Source organism: Sminthopsis crassicaudata, chromosome 2 (assembly GCF_048593235.1).
Source record: "Sminthopsis crassicaudata isolate SCR6 chromosome 2, ASM4859323v1, whole genome shotgun sequence".
Taxonomy (NCBI): Eukaryota; Metazoa; Chordata; class Mammalia; order Dasyuromorphia; family Dasyuridae; genus Sminthopsis; species Sminthopsis crassicaudata.
In genome coordinates, this window is record NC_133618.1 from 101,992,605 (window position 1) to 102,007,510 (window position 14,906).

General features: G+C 30.3%; 2 protein-coding genes across 5 annotated transcripts in view; both read right to left on the bottom strand.

Annotated features, from left to right (window-relative positions):
• Nucleotides 1-14,906, bottom strand: part of LOC141554703 (ankyrin repeat and SOCS box protein 3-like) — a 437,022-nt gene that overhangs the window by 219,780 nt on the left and 202,336 nt on the right. The gene's annotated exons all lie outside the window — the stretch shown is intronic.
• LOC141554697 (proteasome activator complex subunit 4-like) overlaps nucleotides 1-14,906 on the bottom strand; it is a 60,304-nt gene that overhangs the window by 37,983 nt on the left and 7,415 nt on the right. For 3 of the 4 annotated variants that reach the window (XR_012485923.1, XM_074286906.1, XM_074286905.1), the window contains exons 5-12: nucleotides 13,822-13,979; nucleotides 12,772-12,867; nucleotides 3,679-3,734; nucleotides 2,725-2,781; nucleotides 2,010-2,065; nucleotides 1,826-1,924; nucleotides 552-614; nucleotides 287-382 (exon numbers count right to left, since the gene is read on the bottom strand). Coding sequence is in view for 3 of the 4 variants with exons in the window: in XM_074286906.1 (XP_074143007.1) it covers nucleotides 287-382; nucleotides 552-614; nucleotides 1,826-1,924; nucleotides 2,010-2,065; nucleotides 2,725-2,781; nucleotides 3,679-3,734; nucleotides 12,772-12,867; nucleotides 13,822-13,979 (681 nt within the window). In the remaining variant the exon portion in view is untranslated. Of the gene's footprint in view, nucleotides 1-286; nucleotides 383-551; nucleotides 615-1,825; nucleotides 1,925-2,009; nucleotides 2,066-2,724; nucleotides 2,782-3,678; nucleotides 3,735-8,366; nucleotides 8,424-12,771; nucleotides 12,868-13,821; nucleotides 13,980-14,906 lie in introns of those variants that run through there. The other variant, XM_074286907.1, reaches the window with a different exon arrangement.

The window sequence follows — 14,906 nt, forward strand, 5'->3', positions numbered from 1 at the left end:
TTTTAATCCTCTCCAATGTAGAATAATAATTCAACAATCAGCCAACCCTTATCCCCCATAAATCAATGACCAAGTTGTTAAATCTCTTGATCTAAACCTGGATGATTCTCTGATGATATACACAGTCATATGACCTGGCTCTACTTACACTTCTAACTTTGTAGAGTCTGCTGTTATCATGTTATATTGGAATGGACTTCAACAACTAAGGTCACACAAAAATTATGATGAAATACTGAATGACAATACTAATGTAGCACTACCTGAACATGTAAAAAATTGCTACCTGGCCATATGAACTTGTAGACAAACGAAGGAGGTCTCTGATCATATCTTGGTGTACTTTTTTGTATTCACAACCTTCAACAGTTAGTGTTCTCAGCTAAACAAAAGAAGGGAATATAAAAAAAGAAAAGTTTTGAAAAAAATTTCATATTGTCTAATAAATAGAACTGTAATTTACGAGAACTCAGATGACTAAACATTTATCTAGTAATTAAATATTTTTATGTTAAGAATGATCAGAAATAAGTAAGAGGGAAAAAAATTACCTCATGCTGCAACATTACTCTATCGATTAGCAATGCTCTGATATGCTGTTTTTTCCCTTGGAGCTGAAAAAAATGAGAAATAACAAGTGACTCAAATGTAATCATTTCTTTGTGTTCTTTTATCCAAAATAAATGGCAGTCAACAAGATGCCCACAACCTATAATCACACATTACAAATTTGTTTCGTATTTTATAAATATAGAATCACATAAACTTATAATGTACATATGTGTAAATTTTATTTTATATGCAATTTCACAATTGACATATACATACTCATATTATCTGAGCTTTACATACTCATACTGCCCAGCTTATTAATTGGTAAGATTTTCAAGATTTTTTGAGGGGAAAGGGGAAAAAAAGCAGGGGCTATAAGCCTCCTGGGTGCTAGAAGTGACACTTTCTGCATTATTTAGTTTAGTTTTGGGAATTGCAAGAAAATATATAAATTTTTCATACATAATAGTCATGATTCATTTGGAATCACATTATAAAAGCTCACTTACATAATGCTAGGCCTAAAAAATTTTTTTTAAGGGTTATAATAGTGTAATTATACTTGATTCTCAATGTTAACGAATGCTAAAATCAGAGTACAACTACTCTATAGATAATTCAAATGAGTTAGAAGTAAATGTCAGAATTAAAGTGAAAGTTACAGCAAAAGAATTGTCAGAAAAACTCCACTATTTTCATAATCCATATAAAATTTCCCTCTAAAAGGTAAGGGAAAATTCTTTATCATAAAAGTGCTTCTCACATGTAATAATTTTCTGTTTATTTCTCAAGCTCTGACAAACAAAATTACATAGTATTTTCCTGGGTTAAAAACCCTTAAAATGTGTCTTTCTTTCATTCTATTTTTTTAATACTCTTATCTTATTTTTCTAGATCATTTAATATCTGAATGATCTCTAATAATCTAGTGGTTTTCTGATAAGACTTGGAGTTTATGATTGATAAAGGTGCACTTGCTAGTTCAAAGATATTTTTCTAACTACCGAGTTATTTTTCTGAGTTCAAAGGTGAAACTTAAAAAAGTCTTCCAAATGAACAAACATCACAGGCTTTTGTTACACTTCTAAATTTAAATTATACAGTTTCTTTCCAATAATACTCTTATGCTATATATCAATAATATGCTTCATTTTCATGTTCATAGAAAACCTCCTAAGCAGAATGCTCCCACATTATATAACCATTGAATATTTAGAATTGTTACTTTCTCAAAACAAAGTGTTTTTAATGATTTAATTGTGAAAATACTGACCCGATTTTCCATTGACTTCTTCACTAGGTTAAAACTCTTCCATCGTGAGTCAAATTCATGCTTGTGAGAACCTTGAAATTGCAAGAGGTCCCCTATGATCTGTAGTTTAAAAATTTATAAATTTTACTAATAAGCCAAGACTGATTATACACCAAATTATGAATCTATCAAATAGCAACTGTACCTTTATGATAAGAAACAATGATTTGGTATCATCTTCAGAGTTATCAAGTATGTGATCTATGATTAGAGTGCAAGAGTTCAGATTAAAATTTTATTACCATATTAGCATTACAGTCACTGTCATTTGAATTCACTATGAGAATCTTGAAAAGAGGCAATGTGACATAATGAATAAAGTGCTGCATTTAGATTTAGGAAGATGTGACCACATCTCTGACTCTGACCTGATTAACCAAGTTAATCTGTCAATTACCTTAAATTCTATGCACCTCAGGTTTCTTTATGATTTAGTTGCTAAGTTATAGCCAAGATACCTTTGAAAAGGGAAGTGCTTAATTTCCCATTAGCAATGATGGAGGGAGTTTCTGACATTACCCTCTAATATCAGAAATTCTCTACATTGAGGAAATCTTAGCTCCTTAAGTATTACTATAAACAAATCTTTTCCCATAGGTATATAAACAAGCATTTCAAGTCAAGAAGATTTGGATCCATGTCTTACAATTGGCACATATTTACCATCTTGTACCTGGGCATGTCTCTCAACCTCCTAGTGTCCCAGGCAACACTCTATAGTTAAACATTGAAGAAGAATGTGCCAATTGATATTGGTAGAAGAAACTTCAAAATAATCTAAAATGTTAATGAATGAGACAGGATACTTAGTAAATCTTCCTAACTACCTGCCACAGGAAGGAAAACACCAAAGTACTTACGGAGAAGCTTTCTTATAACCTTAGCAATTGCTTCTCGGTGGTTCTCTCTAGAAAAATCTATAAACAAAAACAAAGAAGCAATTTTAGAGACCTTCAGTGGTCTTCTATATAAAATAGTTCTAGTTCAAAATAGGAAGAATAATTGTTGTTGTTGAGCATGGCTCAAGGTATTTCAATTTTCTTTACTACTCTTCCAATTTGAATTAAAGATTGATGACTGTAGTATAAATTTTAGAATAACTTCAAAAAATCTTTGTTATTCAGGATGCACTGATACCTCGAGAGACAAACTTGAAGTTGCAGGAGGTATGTATAAAACTCTTGCTAATAATATCCTTCTTGCTTTAATAATTAGCTGAAAAGACCATGAAACTGAATAAGTTATGAATGTTTTCTAATGGTTAAATAAAATTATTTCCAGCATTAAGTCAAATGCTCTAGAAAGGAAGTAAAATTTAGTGAATTTAGATACATTTAACAGCACTTATTGGTGTGATTTTGGGTGTTTAACAAAAGATGTTAAAACATATATAAAGCATGAACACTGGCTGATTTTTGTTTCATTCAATTGAATCTGGGAAAATATTGCCATACTGTTATGCCTGAGGTTTGGTTTTTTTTGTTTTGTTATTAAAGATTTTTTAAAAACTGTTTTATGCCCTTATTTCTTATATTCAATTAGTATGAATACAGACAGCCTCTCTTTTATTTCAAGATTTTCTGAATCTTCACTTTAGAAGGTTCAGAAAGTATAGAAGATTCTTGAGTATCTCTCTCCTCTGGCTCCTCCAGAAAAAGAAATAAGGGCTCAGCAAAAGTCTTACATTAATTTTAAATGTCCAAAGAAGTAGCTAGGCTCAATCACAAGAATACATTTACTAGATTTATAGGCCCTTCACAGTAGTTACACCCTGAAATAAATCTTCATAATTTAATTTATTAATATTTGCTTACCATAGTCAAGACCAGTGTACAATTTTGTTTCTTCCAAAGATACCATACTTGGCACCCTGAATAAAAACAAAGATGTATTTTGTTTTAGAAATAATGCCAGAGAAAAACTCTATGTATAAAAGATTTTGGGGGGCTATAATAGTTTTAGTAAAACAAAGATAATACTATTCAGAGAAATATAAATTACATGTTTTCAGTGCTTCCTAATGAACAGTAGGGTTTTACCTGAACCTTCTGATGATTCATAGTAATTGTTATAAGCATCCTTAAATAAGGAAAGCTTTAAATTTAATAACAAAAGAAAATTCAACTCCTAATTAAACATATTTCAATATTATTTAAGAGTTACAGATTTAAAAATGACTATACATTTGCTTAAATCTCAAATTAGAAAAACTGCTTCTGCTTTCAACTGCATTAATAATAGCAACTAAAACTAGACACTTTATAATTCAGATTTTTTCAGAGTGGGGAACAAATTATAGTTTTAGGTAATTCTGCTCCTTCTTTTTGTCACATCATAATATATCTATATCTACATTTTGAAGTCTGAATTCTTCCAGAATCCCAAGACACACATACCAATAAAAACATAAGGGTTCCGAGATTTAAAAAACTTCAAAATAAATTTTCCATAAATGTTGACACTCAGTTCAGCTGTTCTGAATGTTTATAGAGATTATAAATTAAGGTCTTTATTCACACATATAGGCACAGATTTTATAGCTTAATGGTTAATACTATAAGTAAAAGATAAACAATTATTTTCCCAACATTTTGTAATTTGTAATTTATTTACAAAGTTTTCTAATTCATTTTTTCCCCCTAATGCTAAGTCAAAGTGATGATATATTTTAGGAGAAAACTTAGGCAGAAATGCCACAATAAGACAATAATTAAAGGACACAATTAGGCATACTATGTGCATATTAGGGATAAGTATGTGTAGTCCAAAAAAAGGATGCATAGTCTTCATACTAAATTGCATGGTACTAGGGATGAAAATTTTTTTCTGCCAGATAGGTTTGCACACCCTATACTAATATTAATATTGTAGATGGAAAGCATTTAAAATGGTAGTAAAGGATACCTCGTCAATCTAGGTTTGACACAGTTAAGGATTTTAGAAGTTTACTTAAATATTTAGTTAAATTCTACTGATTTACCATATTATATTCCTAATTCTGGTGGCTGAGAAGTCATTAAAACTTTGGGGAGACATAAATCCATAAAATACAACCTTGGAGTAATTCTTTTTTTCTCCAACAGGCTGGTTTCAAAGCTTATAAAATTTTAGGACATGGAACTTTTTTGCTTTAGAATACCCAATTTTTAACTAAACTTGAAGAGTTCTTACTAATCTAATCCTTCAACAAAATTCACTTAATAGACAGGCCACTCTCATTTGCAAAGCTCGGAGACTCAACTTTGTCACTTGAGTGTTTACTCTATTAAAAGATGATCTATTACACAGACTCCTACAATTTAACTAAAAAGTATTAAATAATTTTTGTAATGCCAAAATTTCTCCAGAAATTATTTGTAAACAAAAGTATTCCCCAAAACAGCACTCATTTAAAGGGCAGTAACACAACCAAATACATAGTTCAGAGTCTAGCAAATATAAATTTGACAAATAAAAAAAAAAATAAACACCATATTAAATATCTTTATCATATTCTGAGAATGCCCAAATTATTTCTGTCTTTCTTCTTTTAGGGGAGGTGGAGATTTTGTGTCCCTTGAAAGTAGAGGTTTCCCAATCTAGTGAAAAGTAAAGAGCCTAAATTCATACCCCAATCAATATCCCTATCCCCTTTCAAACCAAGGGCAAACTGTCTACAAATAAGGTTTTGTCAAAAACAATGCCATTACATTAACACTGCAAATTGGTAGTAGTATAAACAGGGCAAAAAACGGATCATGGATCAGATTCCTACTCTGCCACTTACCAGTAAATAGGCATTATTTTTTTCATCATAATGAATGGTTATTACAAAGACTAAAAAAACAAAAAAAACCAAACAAAACAAACAAACAACAAAAAAAAAAAACCTTGGATCATTATTCACAGTAGCAAATAAAACAAAATTAAACCACCAGTACTTTGGGAATGATCAAAAACGGGGAGGAAGTTTGAACATTTTTTACTATAATGGTTCCAATTCCTATTATAATGAATTTTTCCAAAAGGAATATCTTATTAAATATTATTTAAAATACAGTTTTGATACTTAAAGAATACATTATTTTAATAACAAATCAAGAATTTCCATTTGTATGGCTTTCATTAAGATAAATTTTCAGGATTCCTAATATCAGTTCTTGACTCCTATAAAGAATCCACTAGGAAGGGACTTAAAAAAAAAAAAATTAAACAAGATCTTTAACCTTAATGAACAAATCAATTACCACTTAAAATACTTTAAAAATTAATAACTGAAGTAATTTTAAAAACAAAATTAGATGATAATCACTATAAAAATTCTGCATAAGATACAACTTTTAATCAAGAGAACAGTTTTAGGACATTGGAAGACAACGGGCAATATCTTTCTATGCACATTCCCATTTTAGGTTTTATTCCCCCATACTTCTGACTTCTTTTCATATACTTGCTCTATGTGAGAGGTCTCTCAATTATATTCCTATCTATTTGATTTTTTAAATAGATCACTGCTGAACTAGTGTGAGGCAGAAAAAATGAACACCTTACCAATAGAAGAAATCAGTTAGTAGATTATAGATAAGCAAAACTTCACACTCATATCCTTTTGAACCACAGTCACAAACACACCTTTACCCTTTGCTTCACTAGTTCAAATATGTGTCTCAAAAGTATTGTTTTAAACTTCCATCTTAAAATAGTACTGAGACTTTTGAACACTCTATATAAGTTGTACTGCTTGTATGTGAAATTTAACTGAGGTGTATAAATTTTTATTCCTAGTAGCACAGATACAAGTAAAGCCTTGCCTGTTTCCCCAGAAGCAACACAAGCACAAGCATCAACTTTTCTGTTGGTCTGCACTCCAGCAGAAGCCTGTGCCAGGTATAGCTACTGTTAGTGCAGTAGTAAAGAAAACAAATTCCCTTCATTTGGTTCCTACAAAGACAATGCAATCCTTCCTAATATTACAAATGCACAGGCTTAGAGTTCCCTTGCCCAAAAGAACTTGTATTGTCTGCCACAGGAACAGAAGCATCTAGTTGGGGGGACAAGTAGGAGTGGTGGATCCCATAAAGTATCAGAGCTTTCCAAGCTTTGCAACTGAGAGAGACCCACCTGTATTAACTTTCTTCTTAGCTTCAAAATACTATTAACATCCTGGAGTCCAAGTGTACTATTTCCACAACAAGACAGTGTGAGGAACTTTCAATCAATGGAAAGATGGCTACATATTGTATAAAATTGTAGCAAATACATCTATTTTTAAAATTCGTTATATGAAGTCAGTTTAGTATTACTTTTTAGCATGTGTTTATAAGTATTTTTAAATAAGTTTTCATCTATAATTCCAACATCAATTTCTCTTGTTTATCTGCTACTCTAAATTAATTTACCTAAAATATCAGCTTTCTACTAATTTGTATGGCAAAAGCTTTTTTAACTGGAAAAAAAAAAAAGGCTTCTCAATAGACTAATATGGTATTTGTCTTCTAAAATATTACAATTATGTGTTTATTTTTCTGGGCATATAAACATATACATATTTAATTTTTCTTAGGAAGATTTCTCCCTTTAGGAGCATGACTTTTGGAGGCATAGATCGATAAGGCAAATTTTGTATTTTAAATATCTCCTATATTTATTCTTAAGAATATATGTGGGCTAAAAAGGCTTAGGAATTATCTAAGATGTTTTCCACACTGACTGTTCTTTGTTGAGCCTGTATGATGGATACTCTCAGTTAAATTAGATACCTAAGGAGTATACTGTCATAAAAGAAAGAGCTTGAGAAAGAATTCCAGCATAGAAAATAAGAAAAATATAGTCACCCAACAACTGTAGTAAGGTCAGCTTTATATATTTATTTATCAACTTTTGGCCACCAACCCCTTGTTTTTAAATAATGGGTACATTCCCTTCTGTTGTATTAGATCTTACATGCTTTCATTTTTAAATGTGCTTTTTGCCTTTAGATGGCAATTTTCTTTAGAACCATTTACCTTCAAGACAGTAAACTCTTTAACATGGGAAAACAGAATGGAGAAGTAAAATGATTCAACATAAAAACAAAACATACATGCAAATTAAATACAGACGCTAGATGAAGTCGCATACACAGAACTACAATTGAATTAGTATAAAACTATTTTGGTTTATCTTGAAGATGCTAAAAATAAACTTTTACAGTGCTAAAAATAAAGTCACTAGGAGTTACTGGGTTATTTTATCTTCCAGATTTATTAATACTTTTTATGAAACACAATTAGGCTAATTCTACCTTTTATTATCAACTGCAATCCTAGTTAACAGTATCTATAAACATAAATGAGATGTTGGATCTATTCTATCATGTGTACATTCTGTTTCTACATAAAAAGAAAAAAAAATTCTTACATGCTGCTAAGTTTAAGAGCAGATTGTGGGCCATAGTAATAATTTCCATGGTTGACATACAAAATTTTAAAAATCAAAGAAAACAGTTGGAAGGTGAAAAAAAGGAGAAAACAGGGTTACTCACCGTGGAGTAGTAACTGTTTCCTTTTCTGTGTGCAGCTCCCCCAGCAGAGCTGGGTAGTTTCCTGGAGGTGCCAAGAGAGGTTAGCTAGCCCTGCCCCTCATTGCATAACATCACATCCTTTCACATATAAAAAGAAATGGTCTTGTTCTAGACCTTAAGTATCAGATTTCTTGAGTGAAAAGATAGTAAGAGCCGAGTTCTTAAGAATGCTTTTATAACATTTCTATCAGGGGAAAGGGGACACCAAGGATAATAAAGCAGTATTTAATTAGAAAATTGGGGACTCCTCTACCTTGAGTAACCCTGTTTTTCATATCCCATGAAACTGGTTAGGACTGTTACAGTGGGTTATAGTTTCAAAGGAACATCCCTGGGCAACTAAATGAAGATTGTGTTCTGGATAAGGAGACTTTCTCTTTAGCCTTGGAGAAGTGCCTAGTCTAGCTTTTACAACAGCAAGGCTACCTAATATCACTCATTATTAGGGATTGTAAGAGCAAAAGTTTTAATTCTAAATTAAGAAACACGTTTTGACTCTCCTATTTTGAAAGGCAAGTTGAGCACTCTGGTATTCTGGGGGACTAAATTATTGGAAGTTAAAATGTTGTAATTAAGACATCACTTGTCCTTCACAGTCCCAAGTGGTTGATGTTTTACATGCCCTTCGAAATAGGAGACAACTGAGCTCAATTAGTAGTTGAGATACCTATCGTAGTAACCTTATATTTCTAAAACAAGAATACAAGTCTAGTAACATTTAATATAGTTGTTCCTTTCTACATATATACTTCAGGGTACAAAATCATCAATATCCATTCAACTTTTGCCACTCAAAAAACCCTCAAAACACATAAAGAGATTCTCACTCAACAGCTATTTTGAAATTTCAAAACCATTCAATATTCCAGTTAATTCTGTATCCCTCACAGGGCACCTAAGGTATTACTCAGCAATATTTAAAATCACACAAAAACATTAACTTCCTTCCTTCCTTCGAACAGGACCCACCACACCTAGCATGTTTGGGGTTACAACTAGTTGTATCTGAGAGAAAAAGCTTAAGGTAACAAACAAGACCAGCACTGCAATATTAACATGTTATGCAATATTGATTCACTAATAAGAACTTAATTATCTGCCTCCCAAGGAGGTCAATTCCTGTCCACTTCTATTATTACAAAAAAAAAAAAAAAAATTCTTAGCCACTACAATAAATTTATACCAAGGTATAAGAAAAACTTCACTTTAAATTATATTAATAACATTCTTTTTTTTTTTTCTCATCCAGCTAGAGTATTTATTTCATACTAACACAAGCTTGAGTAGATAATATCCCAGGCATATTCTACAGTTCTATGTGGAAAATAAAATTGCTTTTTCTACTATAAATTTGTAATCTTAAATAATAATTCTACAGAACTTCTCTTCCTGTTTTTGCTCTAATGGTAAGTAGAGGGCAAAGACAGACCTCAATAATTTTGTAAACCAATCTGAATTAGTCTAAGAAAAGTAGTATCAGATAATTTTAAATAATGTAACATTTGCAAATTATAATTTAACATTATTTTAAATTAGAAAATATTAAAGAAATTCAAAGTACTATAGATTCATTGCATGTTTTAAAAAAGAAAAATATAAGCACTGGCTACACAGTCATTTAAAAATTTTATTTAAAAATGAATTAATCTTTGTTACTGTATGTGTTGGGTGTTCAACTTTTAAAGAAGTTTTTATACTGACATGGGAGCCTTCAGGAAGGGGAAAGACTGAAAACTGGATTACTCTTTGCATTTAAATAATCAGCCAACCTCATCAGTACTATTCCGATGTCTCATTATGGTGTAAAAGTAATTCCAGGCTCTTAAAAGCTATGTTAGGAGAACACACAAGTTTTTGGGAGGTCTCTTTACCAAGCTGGAAAGTTTTGAATGAAGCTCTCTCTGTGTCAAAATGTCTGCTATCTGTCTCAGCTAAATTAAGAGAGGCTCATTAGAGTGAGTGATGAACTATTTAGACATGAAAACTCTTGAAGACCACTTTCTGAGCGATAGGAACTATGATCTATATTGATGGAATTACCTAAACTGAAGAAATTATGACCCTAAAATAGTGAAGTAAAATACAACCTATCATACTTGGATAAAACATATTTATAAGTTAGACTAACATTTTAGATGAAGATAACACAAATAAGGAATCTAATTTAATATTGTTTACTATAAATTTAAATACAGAAAAAAAAATTCTTTCTAGGAAGTTGTAGGTTGTGGAATCTAAAAAAAAAAAAAAAAAAAAAAAATTGACCCTCATTTCAGCAATCAAAAGGAAAAGCTTTTCCCTCCTTTTCAACCATGTATTATCATTACTTTATATCATAATGTATTTCACATTAAGTATTCTTTTAAAAAAATGCACTAACCTAAAAGAATATAAAAAGCAGAAAATGTGCAATTTAATCCCTTCAAATTTTTGTTAAAATTTTTTCAGTCTAATTTCCAACACAAAGTCAACAATATCACTTTTAAAAGACCTTCTTAGACAAATATTTTCCTGCTATTCAGCTTTTTGAAAAGAAAAGCAGATCTAAAAGAATAGGGATATAAATATATAAAATCAACTTCATGGATTATATAATGATGCACTACAAGGCAACATAGGCTTAGTTTATTGATCCCAGAAAGTATACATAGTTGTGTTAAATTTTTAATCAGGAGAAGGCCAATGTAGGGTTAAAAAAATTATTATATGCAACTGATCAAAACATAAAGCACCAACATCTTTATGTACATTTAATTCATTCTTGTTTCAATCAACCATTATAAAAATGAAAATAAGTTAAAATATATATAAAATGTCTGATATCTACCTCAAATGGAACAAGTAAATACTACTGTAGTTTAAAGTAGTTTCCTGGTCATCATTTGATCCTAAAACCCACTGTCTTATCTACATGGAACATCCTTTTGGCCTCACAAGAGAGATTCTTAGGCCAGATAAAGAAAACTCTGCTTCTTATCTTCAAAGCAACATCCTCAAGAAGAACTCCAATTACCAATTAGTCTAGTTATATGCTGTATTAAAAAACCCACCCATTTGGTGTAGTACAACAAAGTCAGGATTTCATCGTATTACATTATTCAAATTGTCAAGTTATATGTATCTTTATTTTAAAATATTGGCATATTTGTATCAAGTTATTCTATCACTAGTATATATGTGGAAAATTTAATTGATTTTAAAGAGTTTATTCACTTGATGTCAAACATAAAAAAAACAAACAAAAAAAAAAAAACACCACCAGAAGTTCTGAAAAAGAAAACTATTAATTTCTGGGAAAACTTAAAAATAGACATCTTTATCATAAATTAACTAACCATCTAAGGGAATTAGGCCTAAAGTAGTTTTCCATTACTTAAAATTAGGTGATATTAGTCTCATTTACCAAAAAAGATAATGCAACCAACAAACTGAAGATTGCAGGAGTATTATCTACTGGGAAAAAGAATGTCAAATACTCTTTTAAACCTCCCAAATTAAATTTCTTTTCAAGTGCTTTCAATAAGCACCAATAATCAAACTGTCCTGTTAGAATTTAGTAAGATTTTATAAAGCAAAATCAGAATTTTTTAAAGAAGTCTCGGTAAGCTGCTAAAAAAAAAAAAAAAAAAAAAAAAAAAAAAAAAAAAAAAAAAAAAAAAAAAAAAAAGGATGCTGAAAAGAAAATGGCAGCTTGAAATGGCACTCTAAGAAACAAATACATCTACTTTCTAGGTGAGCTAGAGTTAAGTGCTACATATTCCACTTGAACTCAATTCTTGACCAAAGTGGCAGCTAAAAAATGAATTATCTTAAACCAAAACATACCATTCTCCATGGCCAATCCTCCTAAAACTGTGAAACCATTTAATCTGAACAGTAAAAGGAAGAAAAATTCAAAGGACTAAAAGCATCCATTTTTGTCAGGAAAAAAAAAAAAATTTCTTTCAAAGTGCTTTCAATAAGCACCAATAATCAAACTGTCCTGTTAGAATTTAGTAAGATTTTATAAAGCAAAATCTTGAATTCTTTTGGCCATGTACTACATAGTACCAATAGTTTCTAGATAAAATTACAGGCAAAAATATTACTCATTTTTAGCTTTGCTCTTTAAAAATAATGAAAATGTATCTGTAACAATTAAATCTAATATGGGGCAAAGGAGATTTTCAATAAACAAATGAAATACCTAAAGTTGTTAAGCTAAAACACTTCAGTCAATGCATCCTCCTATCACTTTTATCTACAATACATATGTACATAGTGTCTTTTAAAAAATTTATTCAATTAATTTGTGCCTTAGATATTTCTGATTTAACAATATAAAACAGTAAATATGTAAAGTAAATAGTAAAACAATTATACTTACAAATGAGTAATCTGCTCTCCTTTCAAAGGGGGTAGAAGGTTCCCTGAACCAATCAAACAGTTGTGAACTATGGTCAAACGCTGTTGCACATCATCTCTATAATAAAAAAAGTGAGGTATTTTTATTTTTCAAGTGTTCTAGAATTCAAAAGTATCTAACATTAAGACAAAAACTCCCAGGGTCAGAAAAAGGTAATTAAACAGATGTTGAATTTTAAATGGTAATAGTAGACTGCTGAGGGTTTCTCAAGCTACTGAATAATCTATCATCTGAAACAATGCGCTGACTCAAAAAAAAAACCCTATACATAAGCAATTCAGAATCCTATAGTTTCTCTTTAACCACACATTTATAACATTTCTGATAATAACAAATAATTATTCTTTCATAATTTTCATAGAGTTGGACTGGAAAACACCCAAGACATCTCCTACACAATTAAGTTAATATACATTGGTAACATCCAAATAGTCAGTTCCCAATACCTACCCTGAGAACCCCTCCCATTTTTGTGAGGTTCAATGCTAAGATGTTATAATTTTGTGTTTCATTATAATTCTGGAAAACTAGATATTAATTTTAACTTTTCTGTGAAATATTTTCTAGAAAGAGTATTTGTCCATAGTTGCTACATACCCCCCCCACCACCACTCTGGACTAAGAATACTGGATAACATTTTTAAAAATATAAGCATTATTCCTAAGTCTAGAAAATATACTTCTCAAAGTAAATACCCAAATATACTTCCAAAGTTCACATAAGTCAAATTATATAAAAACTGAACAGTGAATTTAGCAGTGAATCAAATTAACATCCCATTTTTAATGTAACACATTGAAATATTAAGAAAGCATACAAAAAACTTTTTAAAAATAACTATACTACATTCAAAAAATTTTAAAGTACTGTTCTGATAGGCACATTCTCAACGCAAAATATGTCAAATATAAATAATCTCATTAAAAAAAAAGTTTAATTTACAAATTCTAATGCCAAACTTTTGATAGCCACTAATGACACAAGTGTATAAACAAACTGATAGAACAAACCTGGACATTTCTACTTCTCCATTTGCATAGAGTTGGAGCTTAATAAGCTCAGGCTGAAGAAAGGAATCCAGTAAATAATAGGCAAAGGTTATTTCTTCATGTGAAGGTACATGCCACTGGATACCTAGATTCCACAAATCACCTGGTTTTCCCCAGTCCTAAAAACAAAGTTGCACCAAAGAAAGTGTAAGTAAAACATTTTATTAAATATGCATTATTCATTAAATAAAAAAAAATTATTTTCCAATAGGGGAAGAATTGATAAAAACTATCAATTTTAAACCTAGATGATAACATATTTTATCATAAAATATTACAACCTTATGACAAAAAAAAAAAAAAAAAATCAACGGTAGTCAGTCAAGAGTAGTCAATTTCTTTTGTAAAAAAGGCATTCATTAAATGAAGATTATATTTGTGTTGAGCCTCATATGTAATTTGGATATCTTTACTGAGCTTATAAATAGAACAAGTTCTATAATATGTGCACAAATTAATCAATTTTATATAAAAATGGAAACATTTGGATTAAAAATCTTTTTAAGTCAGTAAGACATTTTCCATCCTCCTGCCCCCCCAAAATTAGGGGAGCATGCAACAGTCTACCTGTCAAATCTACGGAGCAGGGAAGAATTTAGAACCAAACAAGATATAAAGAGAATTACAAAATGTAAAATAAATAATTTTGATTATATAAAATGAAATTAGAAGGAAAACAGAAACTAGGGGGGAAATTTACAGGAAGTATCTCTGATAAATACATAAAGAAATAATAACACTACTGTATCCCAAAGAAATAAAAAAAAAAAATTAAAAAGGAAAAAAAAAAAGAAAAAAGAAAAGAAAAAGAAAAGGACCTATTTGTGCAAAAGTATTTATAGCAGCAATTTTGTAGTATCTAAGAACTGGAAATTGAAAATAGTCACAGAAATACTATATGATGAAGAATTGTGAACAACTTATTCTCAGTAATACAATAATCCAAGATAATTTTGAAGGAATCATGGTGAAAAATGCTATCCAACTCCAGAGAAAGAACTGATATTGTCTGAATGTGTACTCTTCTTCACTTTTTTTTTTTTTGA